The sequence below is a fragment of the Oenanthe melanoleuca genome, chromosome 20 (assembly GCF_029582105.1).
Source record: "Oenanthe melanoleuca isolate GR-GAL-2019-014 chromosome 20, OMel1.0, whole genome shotgun sequence".
Taxonomy (NCBI): domain Eukaryota; kingdom Metazoa; phylum Chordata; class Aves; order Passeriformes; family Muscicapidae; genus Oenanthe; species Oenanthe melanoleuca.
Window position 1 is genome coordinate 8306549 of NC_079353.1, and position 24585 is coordinate 8331133.

The 24585-nt window shown below is 41.4% G+C and overlaps 1 protein-coding gene across 3 annotated transcripts in view; it reads right to left on the minus strand.

The window, feature by feature from the left end:
• EYA2 (EYA transcriptional coactivator and phosphatase 2) overlaps positions 1-24585 on the minus strand; it is an 87745-nt gene that overhangs the window by 12003 nt on the left and 51157 nt on the right. For all 3 annotated transcript variants that reach the window (XM_056507411.1, XM_056507410.1, XM_056507409.1), the window contains exons 6-10: positions 18162-18229; positions 16087-16264; positions 13944-14071; positions 13374-13457; positions 1772-1861 (exon numbers count right to left, since the gene is read on the minus strand). In XM_056507411.1, the coding sequence (XP_056363386.1) occupies positions 1772-1861; positions 13374-13457; positions 13944-14071; positions 16087-16264; positions 18162-18229 (548 nt within the window). The remainder of the gene's footprint in view (positions 1-1771; positions 1862-13373; positions 13458-13943; positions 14072-16086; positions 16265-18161; positions 18230-24585) is intronic.

A 24585-nucleotide genomic window follows, 5' to 3' on the forward strand; every position in this document is an offset into this window, starting at 1 on the left:
GGTTTCTGCCCTGTGCAGCTTTAGCTCATTTTGTCTTGTTCAGGCCAGTGCTGCACCACATGATGGTGCTCATGTATATGGTAATGCTTCTGCCTCTACAGCTGAATCTGCTCCTGTGTTGTTCTTACAAATCCTTTTTTTCATTTTTAAGGATATTATTCACTGCATTTTTTTAAGCCCAGTACTCAGTGATGTATGGTCCTTAAATACCACTGTGTATACACAAAGGTGACTTTTATTTATCATCCTAAATGAAGCAGTAGGGTGGGTAAGTCTGGATGACTCTGTTGCTGCAAATTCTTCCAAACTGACATGGCTTTTTTGGAAAGTAAAATTCTGTAAGGCACATTTACTTTTCTTTAATTCTCCATCATCCAGCAATTTTTCATTGAAAAAGCTCAGCTAAAAACCAAACCACCAGTGCCCACAGCTGTTACTGACTGACAAATGTGCACAATTTGATGAAGGCCAGACAATTTGCTGCTTCATTTAAAATTTTGGAGCAGTAAGTGAAAAAAGGAGAAAACTTATTTTTAAGTGAAAAGAAGAGAAAACTTATTTTAAAACTGGTAATTCTTGCAAAAGTCTAGAAAGGCCAAGGGGTTTTGGAGGGTCACTGTGCAGGACATGGAGCAATGTTCCATCAGGTATTGAGATCTGATGGGTGAAAGGTGATGGTTCTGTAGTATTATCACTACTTAAATAATGGCTCCTCTTTGGGAGTCCTCTTTTTTCCCCTAAGAGAAAGATTTTTCCTTGTTCTTTCCATGCCTTCATCACAAACTCCCTCTATGAAAAAAGTTGAAAGAGGAAAAATCTGTCCGTTCAGGTGCTTGTCTTTGAAAGGAAATAAAAATTCTCAGCAAGTGAAAGCTCAAGACTGCAAGGAGCCAGGTGGCAGGAAAGGTTGTGCCTCCCCTAACTCAGGGGACCACAGTGCAATCAAGCACTGAAGGAACCAGAAATTCCCACTGAACTCCTCAGGCACAGAAAAAGTTCTCTCCTTTCATCTGGCACAGAAACTTAATTCTTCCTTTGCAAGTGAAGGAAAAAAAAAAAAAAAAAAGCCCATAGAAGTCTGCCTAGGGATGCCAGGTTTTTTCTTCTCCAAATGCCTCCCAGCAGTGTTTTGACTCCAAGGTGCCCAGAGCACAAACCCCACCCCATCACTGTGAGCATGATCCATTCACACTGAGTGCTCTGACTGAAAATGCCAACACATTTTCATCACTGCTCCTCAGAATCCTGCCAGCATCACTTGGCTGCATTTTGCCACACACTCAAAAGGATTTTTGCTTTGTATGAGACACAGTCAGGTCTAACCATGTCACCAGCAGGAGAAATTCTTCCTCTTGCTCTGTCACATTGGAACTCCCCAAGTTTCATCCTGCAGCATTCAGCTTGAGCAGATCTCCTGCTCTGTCTGTCTGTGCAAAACCTTCCTCAAGAACAGAGCAACATTTTCAAAACCTCTGCTTTGGCTCATAGCTAATTGCTGCCTGTCCCCATAGGATCTATGCTAATTTAGCTTAATAAAATTATTAAATAGCAAATTTCAGGGAAGCAGCAGCAATGTCTTCATTATTACATTTAATAAACCTGTAAAAAGCCATCATTATTAACTGAGTATTTAGAAAAAACATTACTGAACAGAATGGAGGTGTCAAAGGGATGCTTCATGGAAGCCAACTAAGGCCCATTTCTCTGGGGTCAAAAATAAAAAGTTAATGATTACAGAGAAAGATGTTAAATAAAATAAGCAGCTACATACCTCCAGGTCATTGAAGAACAGATGTGTATCTGCAAGGTTGAAGATCATCTCTTCCATCATGAGACCTATCCGCACAGACGTTGTGGTGTCCTGCCAGAGGAAAATCAGGGTTTTTCCATCCACTTTGATTTTCTTCTTTGGGTATAGGTGGGGGTGGGTGGGAGATCTTAGAATAAACTCAGGATCTACACATTCCTATTTCTTAAGATATATTTATTAAAATAATTTTACTTCCCAAGTGTATTTTAATGTTAACATGATTTCCCCATCCTTTCTTTTGCTCTCCTAGATAAATAAATTCTCTTCTTTGAAGGATGTCTGTGACTCACCCTGACCACTAATAGCCCACATACTTCAGATGATACAAAAGATCCTTTAAACACCTGAAACTATGTAAGAATTGCTTCAATAAAAAAGAATTGATTTCCAATAACATCATCAGGGACTAGTTTGGGGGTAGTTACCCAGCAACACGACATGCAGAGGGTTATTCTTCCCTGTTTGTCCTTCAAACCAGCAATTCCATTCCCACTGAAGCTGCCTACTTATTTACCAGCATCAACAGAGTTAAAACAGCCCCATCCTACCGTGCAAACCCAAGCATAACACTGTAAAATCCTTATCTAATACAACTATTGCTGCTCAGGACAGCAGACTTGAAGAGCCTCAACTGTCAACCACCCCTCCTGTCCCTAAACTACTAACCTTGCTCCTAAATCCACAGCAAGAGCACAGAAACACATTGATGCAAACACAGTTACTATCAGGGCATTTTCTTATTCATTAAATACTTCACAAACACAAGCAAAAATTATCTATATTTAATTTGATAAACAGTCTTAGCACAAAAGCATTGTGCCTGTTTAAAATGAACAACAACAGACAACTTGGAAAAAGGCCACATTCCCACAACAGAATTTTCTTTTTGCTGTTAATTCATCTTCAGTAGGTCAGACCTTGGATAAATCTGCCTTGTTTTAGCATGGTGTGGGACTTCAGCAGAGGAAACCCAACCACTTAAACAGAGTCTGCTGTCATTTCCTGCAGATTTCTGTGGAGTCCTGTTATGGCATGACAGAACAGTGATGAACTAACAGAGGAGCTCTAACAGGGAGCACAATGTTGGGAGGGTGAGCACATTTCAATCAACCTCTGTGGCAGACACTGCTGACATGGATGGTGTACTACACACCAAGCTAATTATTCCTCATTCTCAGTGAACCTCTCTTCAATTAGAGCAGAATGGCTGTGGTTTCAGCCATGTGTGTGACTCACAAGCAAGCACTCTGCCCATTACTGAGAAGCTCTGTCACTCACGTTTAAACACGCTTGCTGCTGTCCCAGAAACAAGGGAACTGTCTCTGGGCAAAAAGTAAAAACTTCAGCAGACTTGTCTTGAACATGTCTCCTTTTCAGCCCCAAACCTGCTCCCCTGATGAAGGACACAAGCCTAATCAGGACATTTGAGTGTGGCCCCCTAGGAACAGCACTGAATCAAATTTTACTACCCAGGTGTAGTTACACGGGGGAACTGTTTTGAAGAAAATATGCTGCTAGGAAGAAATTATTTTGTAAAATGGTTTTTAATGAAGCAATTTATTTTTATACATTTCAAGGACCATTAGCCTTTAAACTCTTTCAGGAAATCTCATTGGTTGCTATCTGTCATTTATCCTCTAACTTTCTTTTTAGCTTTATTGGTATTAATCACTAATGGGGAGTAAGAAACATTTCCACAGTGTATAAAGTTACCTTCTCTTTAACTAAACAACATGGAAACCAAACTGCAGATGAGGGGGGGGTGGGTGGGGAAAAAAAAAATCTTTCTCTTGAGATAAAGAATATGATAGAATGAAAACAAAACAGAAAAATGCACTTTACCACCCAGAGGGGAAGTTGTTTGGGGAAATGATTTGGCACCACTGCTTCCACAGTATGGACATTTCCTCCACAGCAAGGCACACTTCCAAGTCTTAAAGAGGCTGAGGAAGTTATAAGGCCAATCAGCACTCCCAGTATGACAAAGGTGTCCAGAGGCCAGGGTTCCTCCAGCAGTTATTTATTTGCACTACTGCAGCATCCAGAAGCACCAGCCCCAGACTTGAACCCCACTGTGCCAGAGCTTGTACCAACCCCAAGGAAAGACACAGCTGCTACAGCTGTCAATTCAAGCAGGGATAAACAGGAAAATCAGGGTGGCAGAGAAGCACCAAAATGAGACTGGTATATCCAAATTCTATGTACAGTGTGTAAACAATCAGAAAGAGGATTATGTAATTTGTTTGAGGATGATGATGGAGAGTTCTTCCTAGGCACAGAAACCCTGTGCCACTAAAGGACAACTCTGCGCTGCCAGTGGTGCCCTGGTGGGCTGTGAGTGCCTGTGTTGGAGCAGTGTGAGATCAGCAGAGCAATGTAAAGCTCCCAGGGATCCCTGCTAGCATCCTTCTATAGGAAAAGTGTGCCCATTCCCCTTCCTGACCAACATGCAGCCAATGCTTCCTGATGCATGTGAAGCCCAAGGACCACAGACAGCTTGAAATCAAATCTCCTCCAGGAACCACTTCTTGCACTGAAAACAGATTAATCTAAAAACTCAACTCTCAGTGTTTGTTCAGTAACTCTAGAAGAGCGAGGTCCTCCCTCTGCTGATCTAGAGTCATGCTTTCACAAACAAGGACAATGAGAGGCAGGGGTGGAAAACAGGCAATAAACTCCTTCTGTAAATAAAAATTCCAGCAGCAGAGAGTATCCCCACATGCCTCATCTTTGCCATGCTCCATTGGTGGAGTTTCCTTCAGGGTCAAAATTAAACAGCCCCACAAATTACTGGTAGTGCAAAGCCGTGGTGCTCATACACAGCAGAGCAAGCAGCATTCCTGATCCTCCCATGCACAGCCTGAGCAGATTCCTCATGGAGCTTGGGGGAGACAAGCATCAGGAGGGAAGTGATCATTCTGAACTATTCATTATTTAACACAGCCTTCTCAACACACCACTCACTCCCACTCCTAAAGGACACAAGTCACAGTTCCAGAGTTGCCCATTTCTCCTTAGGGCACACCTGGAGGGAAATGAGAGGTAAAGAAGCCCCCATTCCCTACCACTGCTTCATAAACAACAAGTGATCAAAACATACAAAGAATAGGTCCTTTTTCAACACTTTTGAGCAGAATGTTTTCCCTGAAGAGCATCCTTGGACATGTCCCTGCTGTTTCTGTCACCACTGTGACTTTCAGCTACTGCTCACAGCTACCAATGGCCACACCTTGTGAGAGAGGAAACTTCCACTGTGAGAGAGGCACTAAGTGCTTTGGGGCACTTTTGCTGCCTGTTCTGCACATATTCCTACTAGAGGAGAATGTGGGCAGCAGCAGCCTGTGGAACATGTTGTAGAGGAAGACAAAAGCATCCATTTAGCAAGGAGCACATTTTCTTTCATATCCCATTGGCACAAGCTCACACATTTGTTGCCAGTGTTGCTCTTAGTTTAGCCACTTACATGCACTGTTTCTAACTCTTGAACTAGTTCTCCACATTTGAAGTGAACTGTGTTTTTAAAATTAAAAAATTACAATTTATGTCCTCTGAGCTTTGCCTAAAATTAGTTTGTTTCAGTTTTCATTTTTAACCTTCATTTCAAGTAATAAAATGACAGAAGATTGCTCAAAGGAGCTTGCTGAACATCCTTCAGTTTTCCATGAAAACTGGAGGTGAGCAAAGAACAAATATTTCCCTATGACAGCAGTGGGAGGGCAGATCTGCTCACACTACATGAACTCCCACTACTTTGTATTTTAGCAGAGCAAAGGGAACGCAGAATGTGCAAATGAGCTTTAATGTGGGTGCAGACTGCTGCCAGGATGTTGCAATGTCCACTTTGTTGACCCTCAGACCCTCCCCAGGAGCTGACCTGCACAAAAGCTTCCCTGCCAGAGGCACTGGCTCTACCTGCACAGCATCCCTTGTGCATTGACCACACTCAAACTGCACCACCAGCACCCTCCCAAAAGGCTCTGCATCAGAACCACCTTCCCACAGACCTCCTGGAACATGGAGATTGTTTTTTCATACACTGCTTCTACTTGCCCAGGAATATTCACTAAAAAGACATGTGTTTGTTAACACCTGCAGCTAATCCAAGCTGCCTGTCCACAGCCAGCTCTCCCTTCATGTGCACTGCAATTCTGAAAGGACGAGGGAAGCAGATTTATCTCTGGCAATCTCTCAAGTGCAAGTCACTCCAGCCTCCAGTGCTGGATCCAAAGCCCTCTCCAAGCCTCTGCCTTGCAGGTTCCCTGTTCAGACTTGCAGGCCATTAGCACAGGGGCAAAGCTGGCTCCTTGCAGGCAGATAACAAATCTGCTTCTTGTCTGACTCTGCTTCTCTTCAGCAACGTGACAATTAACTCCACATTGGAACTGTTGGGACAAAGTCATTCTGAGAGTGGATCTTGGATTCAGACACCATCACCTCCCTTCAAAACCCCACCAAAATAAAGCCCTGGTATTTAAAACTAATCAGTCCTTTCAAATCCCTGCCAAATACCTATTTATGCCGTGAGCAAATAATTACTTTTCTACAAGGAAGAAAGTATTAATTAAGACTATTCATCAGACTTCTATTCTATAGGGTTTATCTGCCACAGGTGTCAGCCAGAGGTGAGAGACGGATTAGGACTCAATCAAGGGCCTTCCAAGTTAAATCTCCTCCTTGTGGTTATCTGTTAATAATAACGTTGTCACCAAAAGAAAGAATTTAATAGTTTTAATTGGGTTTAATTACTTGGAAACGCCTGGAAAATGGACCAGTTTGGTTGTAGCTTAAAAAAAATAAAAATAAAAAACTCAAAGATACAAATACCAGGGCCACATGTTTGAACAAAAAAAGGTCTGTGAGAATAATCATCCTTTCGTTGTAACATTTTATACCTTGATCAAAATTTGAGACATGAACAAGACTTTCCCAGAGTAATGGGAAATTAACCATGTGCATGAGTTCTAGTTCAAGTAAATTCATGTCCTTTTCAAGGAAAAAAACCACATTTCACTTTTTTACTAACTACACCTGAGTAGCTTAGCTTGCAATTTTATCTCCACTAACACAGACTACAGCCATATTGAGCCTCTCAGAGCTTTCCCAGTGAAAGTGAGTATTTCTGAAGAAAGTTGTTTAAAGTAATGAAAGTGGTTGAGGACCTAAAAAGCCATTTTCTGAAGTGATGTACTTAAGGGACTACACTAAGGCTTTTTTGAAAAGGATCATCACTTTCCAAATAGAACCTCTCAGCTTTTCAGGGTCCAAACTTTTCCCCACCAAAATAAAGACATTACTTATGGAAACATTTATACATCCAGGTTTATTAGACAATAAATAAAATATGAAAAATTAATAATGTCAACAGACAGTACAGTGTGACTTTGTGGGAAACCCATGATAAATGGAGAACAAATATAACTGAATTCATTTTCTTCAGGTACCTTTTCATATTCAGCCTTCCTGTGATTTAAGGGACACTTCTAAGTATTATTAGAATTTCTTGAACAACTCCTTTTACTGTTGTGTCCCTTCACACATGGCTGGAAATGATTCCAATAACCAAATGGGCACACAGGTCACTAAATCCTCACATTTAAGGGCACACAGAAGTTGTGTCCCTCTCCAAAGGAACTAAGGGACAAGCACAAACGACCACACTAATTTATCTGAACTGATCAAGTCTGAAGTGGATTCCAGTCCTGTGGGAATACTAAACTTAAATACAGGTTTAAAAGCTGGGCCATGATGCTTGAGGATAAATGGCAATTATTTTTATTTAGTAGTACAAAAGGTTCATGACCAAAAACCTACGAATAATTTCTTTTTGCTGTACATGGCATGCATTTCAGAAAAGGGAGTGGAATTTAAACCAAATTAATCTTCATTTCCTTCCCCTCAACACAGGAAAGTCACTGTATTTCTGTATGAAAGCCCTTGATAGCTCTGTGAAAAACACAAAACTTCTGGAAAGCTTGGTGGAGACACATCTTGGAGTGTGACCCTTAGCACAAGGACACATTTTGCACATGCAGTTTTTTAAAAATGACATGTCCCTTTGGTTTTTTAAACTTTTCCCCTCAAAACTTCAGTCCCAATTCAGCCATCCTGGAAAGCATGTTCCCTTTCCTCGAGCTTGTTTCATAACCCAGCATTGTTTCTGATATATATACATATATATTTTTTTTTTTTTAATGTCCAAAATAACCCTTGGATAGTTCCAAATGCCACGTGTGCAGTTTGCTCAGAGCCCTCCTGCTCCCCTAAGCTCCAGCACAAGAGGTCACATCCACAGGAGCTCAGAGCATCTCCTGTGCCACCTCCAACCTGCTGGGATCTGCTCCTGCTGCTGCTTCTCATCAGCCAGCACAGATGATAAACACAGCTGTCTGCTCCCGAAATACACATTTGAAATAATCAAATGGCTGGAATTATTTACTCCCTTCTCTCCAATAATGAGCTAAATAATTGATACAGCAGCATGTCTAAAGTAACAGACTTATTACCTGCAGTGATTGAATGCTTTTTAAATTTAACTTAAAAAGGCATTAAACACAAGGTTTAGCCTCCAGTGGGTAAAAAAATCTCCAATTTCCTCAGAAAATCCTTTCCAAATTGTATTCATCTTGACTTAATCCATGATCTACTGAGTGAATTAGGCTCTATTTGTTTTGAAAATCTATTTTATGGAGTTCCAAGGGCTGTGTTTTCCTTAGGAAGGGCTTATTCTGCCTTTCTGCCCAGGATGCCTGCTAGCAGCCCTCAGCAGAGGCCTCTGCAGGTTTTTAACATCCCAAGGTGCCCCACACATATGACTAACAAAATGTAAATAAACACAGCTGAGCCAGTAAGAAATTGGAAGGTTTTCTCATTAAAGAAATAAAATAAACAGATGTCCTTAAGCACTTTGGCTCATGTTTGTCAAAGGAATGGAAAAGTCTCAGATGTTTGAACAGCAGTCATGATATAAGGCCACATCTCAAGCGAGAGAAGAGGGAAAAAAGCGATGCCCTGGCACTTAGAATTAACTAATAGTTCTCAAGGGAGGCCCCTTTTGATTTGAACCTTAGCAACTTCTACAAATAGTTTTTAACAGCCAAGCAATAAAATGGGGTTTTATTCCTTCTCAGTTTGTAAAGTAGTAAAGGACAGACTCTGCCATTAGGAGCATGAATCACCAGCAGATTTGATTAAATCCCCATGGTGTTCCAATCAGGTCCTGGCTTTAGGGTCCTGTGAGAGAACAAAGCAGGGGAAAGCACAAGCTACTTGAAGCATTCAGTGAAAGCAGGGAAGGGGAAAAAAAAAGAAATTAAAAAATCGAACCTAGGGTTTTACAAAGATCTTGAGTAAAGCCAAGGAGGAACTTTTCAATGAGGTTACTTTTTTTTTAATTGGAAATTATAATTCATTTAAAGGAAAACTTTTTATAAGAACATGTAACAGCCAGTGAAACTTTTGAGAATTAAAGTTTCTTAGCTCCACAAGCTATGAGAACAAGACAGTCCAGTTCACAGCCAGCATATAGCAGCTGTAACATTTCTTTCAATGCTGGAAAATCATTTTTATGTCCTGTCCTCAACTGGACCGAGCAGAAACTTTTGCTACTCTGTCCAGAAAGTCCTGCTATGGTTGGTGGACCCTCTCCTAGGTCACTGTAAGTCTCTCATCAGAGAGGCCAAGCCCATGTTTGCACAGGCTGCAAAGCTGAGTGCATGCCCTGTCTCACCCACACCTGTCTGCTCACTACAGTAAACCTCACGTTGCCACTTCTGAAACACAAAAGCATTAAAAAATGTGGCTGTCCCAGAAAACCAGCTCTGCTTTGAACAAGCAGCTCTGAGGCACAATGCAAGCCCTCACTGAATGCAGAGTGGCTGCTCCATGTGAAGGAACCACTCAGCCCCAGGGACACAGTCACAGGCAGCTAAAAACCTTCCACTGAAAGTTAACCATGACTTGGATGACTCTCATTTAAAACCAGGACATAATGTGCTTCACAGATTTTTGCTGCACGTTTTTTTCTTAATTTGAGCCAATTCCAAATGCTGAACAATCTCAGAAATTGTATGGCTCTTGCAGGGAGTTTTGTAGATCTGAACTCCCAGGTAACAGCAGACACTGTCAAAGTGCTGATAAAGACCCAACACAATTCAAGAATTTAGACTGTTCTATGTGTTCAAATTCTTACATCCAGACTAAAATAAAATCCTTGTCATTTGATTCCAAGATATTGGAGTATCTTGCATGTAAAGATGAATTTTAACTCCAGTTTTTACTTGACTCATTTGGACACTTCAATCCCATGAAGTGACACAACACAGAACAAGAATACACATTTTTGGAAGAATACAAAATACTAAGGAAAGTTATTGGCTTCACAGAGTCCCTTAAGTTAGGAAAACAACACATCCACTGCTTCCTTTTTTCTTGATACACTCCTTCTAAAAGCATGAGAATGAAACTGAACAAAAATTTCTGCATCTCTTTCACTCTGAGAAATTTTAATGCTTAGACAACACAGGGTATGGAACAAGCCTGCAAATATCCCAGCTGGGGAAAGAGGAATAGAGTCATGATTATTTTTGGCACAGGACTTCATGAAATCTCCTCATATTGTTTCTGAATTACTACCACCAAATGAGTCCTTCTGTGCTCACCTTATTGTGTCAAACAAGTCCCTTGCCTTTCACCCAGTCAGGCAGGGATTTTGAGCCATTTTTCCTCACTGTGTTTAGTCAATGATTTGGGGGACAAATCTTTGCTGACAAGGCAAAGCCTGCAGCCATCTCCCTGTGGAACAGGAGCTCTGTCACACACACCTATGGGATGAAAAAGGCTGGATGAACACCACAAAAAGCCACAAGGGTCTACAACTGCTATGTTCTGTAGGCACATGGCAAATACTCTGTACCCACAGAGTGATGAGAAAGCTGCAGAACAGGTTTTATAAACCCTCCTGAACATAATAGCCAGGGTTACCTCCCTCTGCAGATTTTGGGGGGCTGACTTTTCTTGCCACCCTACGGCAAAGACATTAAGACCAAATTTCTGACGACTCTGCAATTCCTGGGCTACAGCAAAGGGTTTGGGAAGAGAGGACAAAAAAGGAGCAGCCTAGACTGGGCTATTCATTCATGCTTCAACTTTCAGTAAATTCTGGGTTTTAACTACTACTGATGCTGTGGGCAGAGTTTTTCTAAACACCTGAGATTAACTCTCCAATGCCCTGAGGAGGCCATATCTATGTTAAGAGCCACAGAGAAAACAAAGGAGAATTTTCACATGAAGTCAGGCCAGAAAATATGCATTGAAGCATTAACCATTAATAACATGACTTTTTGTGAGTTCTTTCTCCTCTTTTTTCCTTTTCTCTTTTTCTCCTCATTTTTTGGACATCCCTGCTGCTTCCATCACCAAGGAAGGGGCAACACACAACCATTTGTGATTAAGTAGTTAATGAACACAGGAATTTAAACCCAAATCTCTAAAGCTGTGGTTGGTGTTCCTCATCCCACCCTTCAAATAAAATCATTCAGAAAGAGGTGTTATTCTTCAGCTTGAACAATTTTACAGACTAATTCTTTGAGCACCTGCAGCTCCACTAGTGCAAGACAGGATGATACTGGGAGATAAATGTTGGCCAAGGGAATGGCCAGGATCACATAAACCGACTCCTTTTCTGGAGAAAATTATAGTGAACCAGGATCTCAATGTGTGAGATTTAATTATAAGCATATGCATGTCTACATCTTACAGGCATGTTAATTTTTTATGGAGAATTTTGGTTTTGATACTTAATTTACTTTGAGATTAACACTTCCTACACTACTGAAGTAAGAGATTCTGTATAGATTAACCTCTGGCTGCTTCACTTGTACTTGATAGTTTTGAATTGTGCTACTATTTAAAAGTTCCTAGGACAACCTGAGTGTGCTGTATTTCCCTCTTGGTTTAAGGTCTGTTCCAAAGCCCACCAAAGCCTCTGGTTGTCTTTGGATCAAGCCACCAGCCTATAATACTTTTATAACACAACCATTTCCCTCGCAGGAGAGTCCTGAGGAATTTAATACTGATGAAACAAATTAAGTACTACAAAGAAAAAAGTCCTAGAGAAGTTTCTCAAGGAATCCATCGTAACTTAATAGAAAAGGTGATTCATTCTTTCAAAAAATATTCCTGTTTATATAATTCTCTAAATCAGTGCAAAGGGAACAGCCAACAGAAGCCCCTACACAGCAGATTCTAACTCTACACCCTCTGAAGGTGTGCAGGAGGCAGCAGCTGAAGGCATCTGCTCCAGAGGCTCTGTGCTAGGACAAAGGCAGCCCATTAAGGGAATTCTCCAGGAATACAGCAGCTCCTACCCAAGGCTAAGCTCAACCACAGAGCAGATCTGCACAGCCTAAGTTTGTTTCCTTATCCTGCTTAATTCCTTCTGGTGTTTGCAGGCAGTAGGTCTGAGCTTCCACACATACACCTCATTCATTATATTCTCTGGGAAAAGCAACCACTTCAATTACCTTGTACAACACAGGTCTGGGTAAATCCCTGCTTGGTTTCCAGAGGGTGCTGTTAGAAGTGTTAGCAGCATTCCAAGTGCTGCTGTAGACTTCCACACCACAAACACCATTTTATATCCTTTACAACTGTGCACATCTAACAGTGAACAATAAATCTATCTTACTAATTACACATTCAGCTTGTTATAACCATCGTAAAAAAGTACAGCTGGTAAAGCCATGAAATGATGTCAAATCATATTTCTGCTTTCTGGAAAGAAGTTGGGTTATTTTCCAGTCTCCTGATGAAGCTGAGTGCTTGAAGCCATGTGTGGAAACAGCTGCCAACTAGGTCATCCACCTTTAATTAGGTAATGATATTGTCTTTTTTCCTACCCATTTAGAACTGTTTGACATTCTGTAATTCAAAGTGACTCAGGTGTTTATCATAAAAACCTGCCTTAGGAAGAAATTGAAGCATGTGGTACTAAATCCAAAAGCCAGTGTTTTCTCCTTAGCAGCCAAATTCAAGCTGCTCAGCCACAGTTACCTAAAAAACTAGAGTTGCTTGTATTTCAAAGAGGGTATCTAAATAAATATGTTTTTGAAACCCCCTTAGAAATGTGAGCTTTGGCAGCTATGTGGGAAGCACAGCCAGTTCTTCATGGCTTTATGGTAACCTAGACACACAAAATCTCTCTTAAAAATTGTCTGAGATTTATAAGAAAACACTGGTCTAACAATGTGCTAGCTGATTCAGGATGGATTAATGGAGTCTGGCTGCTGGATGCTCTCTCTTGTAGAAGACAGACACTGGAAGAACATCCCAGCCAGTGGCAGCTGAACAACACAAGCTTTGGAAAAGCAAGGGGCTACTTGCAACATGAAAAGGAGGTAAATTAAATTCTCACATGTTCAGAGGAAATACCACAGGACACGTTTATACAAATATGTCTGAATAAAACAGGCAGCATTTGCTTGAAAAGCTGTCTCATTAGCTGCCCCCACAGTTCCCGACACAATTTGGCTGGACAAGTAGTAATGCTAAAAAAATTAAATTTTACCTTCCCATATCTGGATGCAAAGGTTCCCGTGAGTAAGGAGTGAAAAATAATTATCGTCTCATCCAAATCCCACACAAACACACGCTGTGATGACAGATAGGGTGGAAAAAAGAAATATAGTTACATATTAAGCAACTGCAAGAACAGGTTCAGTCAGGAAATATGTCCTGTTGGACTAGAGATTTTTAAGATCTCAAGCCATTTGGAGTTCTGATTGCAAATATTTTGTGAAAGCAGGCAAAATGAAACATTGGAAATTTTGGAACTATGTGTGTGCTGGCCATCCCAAGAGCCTGCTCTCCCCTAACAACCACAGAAATCCCCTGCTGCCTGTCAAGTCAGCGGAACAAAATATCAGACTTACAAAAAGCCCAAACGACAAAAACAAGGGGTGCGTATGAAGAACAGTTTGAGATGCTGATAACACAGAAATTGAGCAATTGTTTTGACTACTCGTGCCTGCAGGTTCCAGCTGTGTTACTAATTTGGTTCTGTCTCTCAGATTTGCTAACAGAGGCAACTGTTAATGTTTGCTGGATGTACCAAAGGAATAGAAATTAAAGTTGTTACCTCAATCTCACTGTCAGCAGTAGAGGAAGGATCGCTGCTTCTTTTTGACCGGGCTCGTACCTTGCCATCTGACCCTCTGTGATGTCTGTCTGTCTCTACATCTTTGGCTGGTGTTGTTGAATATTCCCCTATCAGGAGAAAGAAATTCCATTGTAAACTTAAATTTTGCATTGGGCATTGTAATTAGACCATGAAACCTTTTATTGAAAAGAAACATTGTGAAACCACCATGAGAAAATCTTACTCTTTTCACACCAATAGCCAACAGTATTAGAGAAATAAGTTTTAACTCCTAAGATTTGTTAAAATAATTTCAAAAATCATCAAAACTGCATATATAGCATTTTAAAAAACCTTATCAAAATTTTCATTGGAGGGAAAAAGCTTTTGGAATTTTACTCCCCCCATTCTTCTCAAATATAGAAATGAAAAGGACAATAGAAACAAAATCCAAGACCAATTACATTTCTGAAACATTTTTTCAAGTATTTTTGGATTTTTTTAAAAATTTGATGAATGCTAATGATTAAAAATATACTTTCAACATCAACTTTTATTTAAAAATACAGAACTAATCTGTTGAGCCTTACCCCATTTTTCTAGCAATAACTGAGAAGAGACAGTGAAAAGTAAACTTCCCATGTATAAAGTATCTGTTTTGATTGGCTTGAGTTTCACAGACCTGTCTGGGTTTCACTCACCTTACATTACAAATCCTTTTCAAGCATATTTTTCTTTACACCTTGCTACATTTTGGCATCTGCATCGTCCTAGAATAACCACACTCTTCTTCAGAGAAGCTGGGATTCTGCCTAAGAAGCCTTTTTGAGATCATCCTTTCTCAACAAGGCTGAGATAAGATCTAAGGAACGGAAAATCCTCCAACTGCTTTTAGAGCAGCCTGTGATCACCTCTTTTTAAAAAATACTAGTTTGTTTTTCTTTTAGAGCAACCACAGATGTTCAGATTTGTTTCTTTGTAAGTCAGCAGTAAGTGGGTGTGTACTGTGATGATCCACAAATTGTGTGGTGTCTTATATAAATGGTATTGCACACCAATGAAAACTAGAGGGAAGTGATAGATGAAGATTGCTCTTGAACAGGACACTAGGGGATCATAATCCACCAGTAATTCCATAAACTACTTAAGCTTTGAAACTTTAAAAATTAGGCATTCAAAGAGAGGACATTTTTTGGTGTGGAATTCATCTTGTACACACAGTTTGTGTAGATTTTATAAAGAGGGACTTTCTCTTGATGTAACTGTTTATGAATGCACAATACTACATGTTGTTGTAAGAGGTGAATATAATCTTTGACAAAGATATAGGCTAAAAAGTTGTCAGACATTGAGGAAACTGAGAATTTTTCAGAGCTTTGTTTGCTTTGAATTCATTGTTACCCATGTCAGCTCTTAGTACTGATCTGGGGTTGCTATGTCAGTATCTTACCTTTCTGTACTACCTTAGAGGAGATCAAACCTCAAACACTCATAAAAACAACACAGGATGGTTTTAGAGAGCTTGGATATTCCAATCCCTTCCCAAACCCCTATGTAAGAACCATTCAGTGCTAGAAACTCTGAGATACCAATACATATTTTAAAAAACTCCAACGACTGTATTGTATTGTATTGTGTTGTATTTCACTGTTTTGGTTTATATTTTGCATTGAAATGGTTTCTCCTGTGGTTCCCCCATCGTCTGTTATGCAGTTAACCCTCCCCCCACCTCCTGTTTTCTGACTGTGATCTGGGGTTCCTCCGCCTCTTGCCAAGGTTTGAAAATCCCCGTGTTTCCCATGCTCGCCCTCTTTTTCCCCTGGAAGACTTCAGGAATAAACGCTTTCATTATCCCAATCCCAGGATTATCCCAGGATCAGGAGCCTCCTTGGTTTTTTCCTTTGTCCATGCTGATTTCCCTCCATCTCTGACCCAGAGCTAGCTGAGGCAGCTTGGAGAGTGAGCAGGGAACCACAGCAGCTGGCGCCCAGTGTGGGGCTCGAACCCGTGACCGTGAGATTAGGATTCTCACGCTCTACCGACTGAGCAGCCAGGCAGCTCGGAGAGCGGGGAGGGAACAATGGCAAACAACGAGATGATGGCGCTCATTCTTCCAGGCTGGGAACACGAGAGAGGCACCTACCAGAGAGGGATTCTGTGCTCTGGCTGGTGATGTTGTGGGAAGACTCCTGCAGAGAGAAGGTGGAGGTGGGGATGGCCGAGGGGCTGATGCTGTTGGTAGACACGTACGGGGAGCTGTAGGACGAGCTGTAATACTGAGAGTACTGGCTCTGAGGGAAGCTGGGGTACGAGGAATACTCCTTGGAGGGAAAAGAAAAAGAAACATCTACCTCACATCTGTCTGGTTTTATCTTACAAACAAGTAGGCCACCACAAAAGCTGTGTCACTTGTGCATGCAGCAAATCGTGGCTCAGGAATATTTCACTGAAGAACTGTGTTTCATTCACTTAGGAAATTACATTTCTTCTTCTCCCAAATACACTCCTATTTTAATATGATAGGCTAACCAGCAAGAGGTCAGAAATCTGGCAAGTTCTGGGGATTGTTATAGGATTTTAGTTATCAGCGCTGACACATTTTATATTACAGTTTAACAATTTTATATAGAAGTAAAGTCGGGTGGCTTTCTGAAAAGGGCCATGATGGAACACATAATCTTTGTAAACAACAAAATACATAAGAAATTATAAGAACAGAATGAAAAACTGGGTGAGAGAAGGAGCAAACAGGCTGCATTTTCCCACAATCAGCAACATCTTCTGATCAGTTGTTAGGCTAAAAAAATGAAAAGAAAGTAGCACGACAGTCTGCCCAACTATCTCAGCAATAAATAAATGCCTGAGTCATCTTGCCTACGTACAGAAAAATGAAATAAAACTATGAGGTGCAAGTGACCTTGGGGAGCTGAGTTATGACAAAACTCTTTGTCTTGATTTTAAGGCTCCCAAAGAAACTCCATACCATTATCCTTGCATGTTTGGTGGGTGTATTGTGAAAAGCAGGACACTGGAAAACATTATAAAATGTACCTCTGAACAATTAACGCATAAAAGGTTTAATTTGTTTCTTTTTGCTTTAATTGCCACTCCTGTCCTTGTCCACTGAATTTGCTTTTCCAGATAGAGAAGTGTGTTCATGCTCTGGGCATTGTCTTTGAGCAGAAGGCTTTTATTTCCTCAGAAATTATAATTAGTCTCTGGTATTAAATAAAATTAAATAATAAATAGTCTTTAGAAAGACTAAATGCACTTTCCTCCTTAACAGCTTACATCTTTATCTGTGACAGCTATTTCATTAACTTCCAGTCACCAGGGAGCTCTCAAGAACAAAGACTGAAATTGTCATAAAAACAATTAGACTGAAAAAGAAACGAGATAATTTCATTGTTTTCTTCTACAGAAAATTATAAAATAACAAGAAAAGCCCAGCTTTCCCCCCCTGTTTAGGTAACCCCCATACGTCAATCAAATGCACTTCTATCAGTAATGCTGATGTTTTAAGCCCAAACTGAAGCAATAAAGAAATTGCCCACTGTTGTCATTAAAAATACAAGTCAACAATCACCCTACAAACAGGGAACTGAAATTACTGGCCAACCAAAACACATTTTCGGGGACACTGTACTCATTAGTTTGGTCCAAACAAGAAGAGCTATTTGCTACTGAAAAACATCTGTCTTGTGCTTTATTTATACACACATTTATCAGGTATGTGAGGCTGGAGCCCACAGACAGGTGTGCTCTCAAAGGGGGAAGTGAACACACAGCTCAGATGGCTCCACATCCAGCAGGGCCTGCCAAGGCTTCTCTCAGATTGTTCACATTCACTGCACAGTGCCAAGACAGCAGACAGGACTCTAGGAGCCATCCCCTCAGGAGATGCACAACATATCTGAAAGATGGCAGGAGAATGAGGAAACTCTTGGCACTGCTATAGCAGCAAGTCAGACACTGCCTGGGCACTCTCCTCCTGAAAGGACTGCACTCTGTGCACTCTTAGTCTGTACTAAGACACATCTCAAAATTAACCAAGATATCTTGAAGTCCAGCAGACAGGCCCAAGGAGTAGAGCAGAATGGTGCTCAGCAAAACCTTCCTTAAATACATGTGAACACTAAAAAATCTCTCTGATCTATAAATCTTCCAAGTGGTTTAAAATAAATGACAAGGTTGCCAGCAAGAGATGCTGAACCATACCTGGTGCACAGCACTGAATCCTGCAGAATTTGTCAGGCCATTGGCTCCCTGGTAAATTCCTGTGGTGCCTGAGGGAAAGAGCATCACAGTCATAAGATACACCAGCAATCAAAGTTACAGGGTATGTTAATTCAAATAATTTCCCACAGGAAGTAAAATACCAGCTCATTACAAAAAAGTATGACACAAATCTGAAGCAGTAAAAACTTTGGGCTGTTACTGGGGTTTACTGACTGAAACACTAATTATTGGGCTGGGAAACACAGCTGGAACACAAGGATTCAGCCTAGATTTATAATTCAGCTCCTTCCTTTTACAATAAGGAATGGAATAGTACTTTTTATCTTCTTCTCCTGTAGGAAAACCCCTCAGATTATATATACATCTTCCCACATGTGCTGTTTCATGCATGGATATCCTACCATCTGTCCTAATTGATAAGGTACATAGGAGTTTTCAGGAGAAAAATTTGTTCCCTGATGTTGATGTTCCCAATGTGAGAACAATATTGCTGAGATTTCTGGAACAGCAAGGAGCAAAGATATTTCTTCTTCCTGGGATATTAGGAGAGAAACGATTGACATGGTTCTTTCCCAAGACAAGCAGCTGATGTTCAGACAGGCTCCCTCAGCTGGAGGAAGCACCACCACAAAGATTTTGTTTGGACAAGTAAATGTTCAGATTAGATCTACAAGAATGGTCTTTGCCTCCCACCAGGCCAGTGGTAGCAGAGCCATAAGCTCTCCTGCCCTCTTGAGTTCTAGCCTTGATTTAACCCCACTCTAAGCAGGTTTTGATTTCAGTATTTTTCATTTCACATGGTATGTGAAGGAGGTATGATTTTGGTGCTGCCTGGCTGCACTGGGTTCATCTTAGCTTGATTCTATCACCTCAGTGTACCATCAAACTGAGCCCTAATCAGAACTTTGGCCTTTTTTTCTCATCTGGTTCTCACCACGTGAGACTTTGAGCAGTGCTGCTTTAACCATGTGACACTCTGCATGACCTCTGTGGCAACCATCCTCCCAAGTTCCACTTGCTTGTTTTTATTTTAGGACACCAGATTAGCTGGGGAATGGACAGCTGAACTAACTCCCCTCTGCCAAGTGCAGCTACAAAGCACAGGCATTGAGGAATAAATCTCAAGCCAAAAAGAAACAAGAGAGAGGACTCTGCCCTCCAGAACTAATTTGTTGCCACATGTGGTCTTTAAAAAGAAAATAGCAGAGAGGAAGAAAACAGAGTGCAGGTGACTGCCAGGTACCTGGAAGCCTGGGTCTCCCCAAGGCCCAGAATGTGCTGGCTGGGAGCTGAGCCAGTGCAGGTGGGCTTGGGTGATGCCTCCTCCTGCCATTTCTGCCTGGATCAGTGTCCAATCACTCCTGCTTCCAACAACCCATATGGGGAGACTGCCCAGAGCAGCATCCCCAAGACAGCAACACATTCAGCTCTTGGCATTTCCCCCATTCACACCCATGACAGGCTTCTGCAGGTTTTCCAAAAGTCACAGGTATGCAGCAGTATGAATATATTCCTGTGGTAACAGCATTTCTCACCACTGTGAAGGAGAGTAATAGAGCCCCAGTGCTTACAGGCAAAAACAACTTTCACAGAAGACAAAACAGCTCTTGTACACCAGAGCTCAAAACAATACAGGGGGGAATTTTTGATTTTCCTAAACTGCCATTTAGAAACAATCCATCATCCTTTATTAAAGCTGTCAAGAGGGGGATGAGTTACCTCGAGGGACTCACACTTTATGTGTAAATTGTGATGAGAACATGTTTATTGCTGTGCTACCTGCACATGATACTGCAGCTTCCTGCTTTCCAAACAGTCAGAGAGTGAGCAAAAGGAAGGATGTGCACAGTTGGATTAAACTTACTCAGAACTTTGTTGCAGCTGTGAAGAGCGAGTGTGTCTGTGCACACACAGGTAATGAGCAGGGAGAAGAGGGCAGGAATGTGGGGATGAGGGGATGGGAATGACTCCACAGCTTCCCCCAGTGCACTGTGACTGGCCCCAGTGGGGTAGATTTTACACTGGGGTTTTGTAAAATATATTTTTGGGTTTTGTAAAATATATTTTTGCCACTTTGGCTGAGCTACCCAAGTTCAGGTGTCCCTACATGCCACTGCAGGCTGGCTCCCTCTGCCCCGGGCATTTTCAAAAGAAGGACAGATTTTTTACCTACATATTTAAATACTTATGAAAGTGCTGAAGATTGGTATTCCCTATAAACTGAAGTTCAACCTGGCAACTCAGGTTTTTCTCTTCTTCTGGCTCCTGTATCCTGACCAAGGAGTACCACCATCTCAGCATTGTTTGTCTCAACTGAGATCAAATACAACCCTTTTCCTTGCCCTCCAGCAGTGCATTCAGAGATTTGAACCCCCTCCCTGCAGTACACCTTGAGAGCTGCTAAGCTCAGTATGTCTTGGCAGCTCAGTGTTACAGCAGAATAATTACAGGTAAGGACACTGGGGACAACCAAAGTCAGTAAACACTTGGAATTTCTTCCCAGCTGAACAAGGATGAAAAGCTGGAAGAAAAAAAAAATCAATTATCTGCATGGAAAAGGAAGTTCTTAAAGATTCAGGTTCATTAATATTTGTCTTGGGAACTATTATAGCTCAGACCCTTGACAGGCCAGACTGGAGAGACCATGTTTTCAATGGACCCTCAGTTCAAATGGCAGGAAAACAAACAAGTGCCACAGGCAGTGGAGATAAAGATAAACCCTCTCTCTCCATAAACAGAGAATGAGGTCTGCTGGTCACAGTTTCTGTGAGCAGCTTTGTAGAGTTCAGCAGTTCAGAACACATACCAGAACCAGCCCCAAATGTTTGCTTTTCCTCCTTAAGTTGTTGGTAGGAAATAAACAGTTCCATAACAAAATTAATTCCGCCAGGTGCAATTTCAGTTTTGCACCAGTAAATTTTACACTCGAGAAACTGGAAAATTATCAACAGATATTGCAATTTAGCCCTATTTCCCATGTAACCATTTCCCCCCTCAAACACTTTCCCAGGTAATAGCACTTCTTGTAATACTCTGAGAATGACTGGAATGAAGTTCGAAAAGTGGTTCTATGTGGAATGGGGCACACCTAGGAAGCCCTTTGGTAAGCAATGTACATGAATGCCTGTCCCCCTCCCATTTCTGCCTATTTCTACAGAACTTTTGCTTTCACATATATTGGCTTTTTTTCCATTGACCTCTGAAGACAACACACACTCTCAAATTGAGGCTGGTTTTACATTTGCAATACTGTAGAGATGGGAGCAAGCAATTTGTTTCCATCTATCTTGGTAGCTCAATGCCAAATAATTGCATTCAAACTCCCTGCAAATCAGAAACAAAACTAGGATCTCCCCCTCTGGATCTTCTCCATATGGAATATGGCTCACATCTGTATTCAATCAAGCCAGTTGCTAAATGTCACAATGCCCTCATTCACAGGTACCTTAAAGAACATTTAGCTCATAATAAAACAATCTGAACTCTGAAGTGAACAGCTCTTCAGATGTGTGGTACTGTAAGTGTTCCTGTAAAGTATTTCTATCACAAACACACTCTCATGGAAAGACACTGCTTGAAAGGTGTCCACATGCCAGGCAGAGCCTGTGCATTATTTTTCCTTGATAAGTAGATGTGGCCCTTCTCTGTGTGAGTGTGCAGGGGCAACATGTACAGAAAAACTCTTTGTGAGCTGATGAATGCTCTATTCCTGTTCTCAAACAGATGGATTTAATTTGCTATTTTCCTTCATTCACTTTTTAATTCGAGCATTCCAGAAAAGTCTCTGCCATGGTCAATGATCATTTCAATGGTGCATGATCTGGCCAGTGCTCCTGCAAAAACTTTCATACCAGCTTCTCACCCTCTACATCTGTCTTTCAGTCACTGCAGTACCAAGCTGCATTTCTTCCCCTCCTTGCCAGGTATGAGCAAGTAAAGAAAGGAATATTCATGGTTATTTTTAGAGTATTAAGAATTAAGCTTATCTAGTTAATTTTTTTTCAGCTTATGAAAAAAAATGTATTCCAGTATGATACAGGAATGCTTGTGTCTTAGGGAGTGGTGATTATGAAGCCAGGATGGGCCTGTGGTGTAGCTCAGATCAAAACCACAAGGTGAAAATCAGGTTTGTGTGCTTGTCTTTCACAGGGCCCTGACAACAAGGAGGTGTTCTCCAAGCCTCCTGTACTGCTCAAAAGAGAATAAGCTGCTATATATAGAAGAATAGATGGTTTGCACTTTCAACATTCAATGAAATATCCAACAGTCAGAGGAGGAGATGGGCAGGTTCAACACAGGTGAACAGTGCTTGTCACAGCTCTCTGGGCAGCCAGCAGCAACTGAGAGTCCAGAACACTTAAATGATGCAACACTAATGTGGCTAACATGGGCATTTCTGAGTATGTCTGTGTCATGATTTCAGAAAACAGAATGATGCAGCTTAGACTTAAGCATTTCCTCTAACTTGCAGATGAAACACACAATGGTTCCACAGAGAGCTCTCTCAAAGGATTATCTGACCATTTAGGACTAATAAAATAAATGCCTGCAGGGGTCAACTGGATTGCATGGTATTTTACAAGGCAGCACACAATGGCTGTGCATTCTGACATCACCAGGCTGTTTTCCTGCAGAAAGCACTGCTGACTGTGAGTGATGCAGGCAGAGCCCCAGTGCACCTCCCTGCACAGTGTGCACTGCTCTGTGCTATGAACAACATCTGCCTGAACACTCCCATGGCCATTCAGAGAGCTTCTCTGCAGTGCTTTAGCTCTCTGACAAGCTAATGCTTCCTGCAGTAAATACTGCCTTCTCCAAGCTGCTACATTTTAGTGAGAGGTTAAGCACTCATCAAAATTACCTCCCACCAGCTATACTCTAGTGCCTTGTAAGGTTCCAAATCCTACAACATCTGCCTGCATTTACTGGGCAAGAAGACTCATAAAACCATGCATGGTTGTCAGCTGTGGAGGCATTTCAAGACTATCTGACCTGTTAAAGGAGAAGAAAAATTCAACCCATATGTACTTTGCAGCAGATTGCTCAACTGTTTGCCATTAGGTGTAATGAACCCTTCCCCAAAAAGTCTTGTATTTCTGTCTGGAAGGGCTCAGACAGTGCAGGGAAGAGCACACTGCATTAATCTAGATGAAATGCATTATTCTACAATGTTAGACCACTTGACATCAGCAGTATCTGATAAAGGACATTGATCCCAATAGCACATGAACACCCCCTGCAGATGATACTCTCAGATACAAAACCCATTCAAAGTAAGTCCATTTGTCTCCCACCACAATCCCATGCAGTCCTGTCAGCCTGACCAGGTGTTGGAGGGCACTCTGAATGGTGATATAAAACACATTTCATGGTTCAGTTTTTCTGAGTCACAGCTCTTCCCCTGCTCCTGGGACTGCTCAACCCACAGAGCCTCAAAGAGCTTTAGTAAGTGATGACCAGAGCAGTTTTAAGAGCCTGGCTTTACCATCCTTTTGAGCTTGGTTATCTGTGTACCTCAGTCCAGATCAACAGTGATGTTAACAATACTGGGATGGTTTATAGTTACTCTCAGGATTTGAACCATGGGAAAGCAGTTAGTGTTTTTAACCACTTCTGTCTAACAATGCTACAGCTATAGAAGCAAATCACACTGGACTGTCTTCAAAAACAAATCAAAAGGAAATGTTTTGGGCCAAAAAGTAAACATCCTTACAGCAAGGATACAGGACACACTGTTTCTATGCAATACCTTGTTGTAAAAAAACCACCAGCAAAACTGACTTTATTTGGGTGACTCCATGGACACCAAAGAATAAAGATTCCTCCAGCTGCAGTTTTATCCTGGATACAATCCTTCACTGATGGATAACAAGACATGATAAAGGAAAGCTGGATTTGCCACCTCCTATGCTAATTAGTGGCCATGAAGCTCCAGTTCCCAGGTCAGCACTCAAATCCAAATAGCCTTGTCATATCTACAGTCATGCCACTGGGGATAAAAACCTGCCCTGTCAGCACAGCTATTACTTAGCAATTCTCTTCCTCCTGAGCAAAGTAAATCTCCAGTGGAAAAGAGAAAGGGAGCTGGTCAGCACATCTCCACTGTCTGACCCACTACTAAGTCTCAATATTTGTCTTGATTTTCCAGCCTCCAGGCACTGCTGCAGTACTGCAGGGCCTCCAGAAGAGCCACAGCAGAGAAAAATGTAAGAAACTTGACAACAGTGGAGTGATCTTTGTCCTGGTAATGACTTGTCAGCATCAATTAATCTGCCAGTTACAGGTTTCCTAAGTCAAATGTTCATCCTCTCTTTTTATCTGTGGTAACTCAGCAGGCTCCTCTTCAGCCAGTGCAGGTATTCTCATAGTTCTAGAGGTCACAGTACTGCAGTGCAGATTTAAA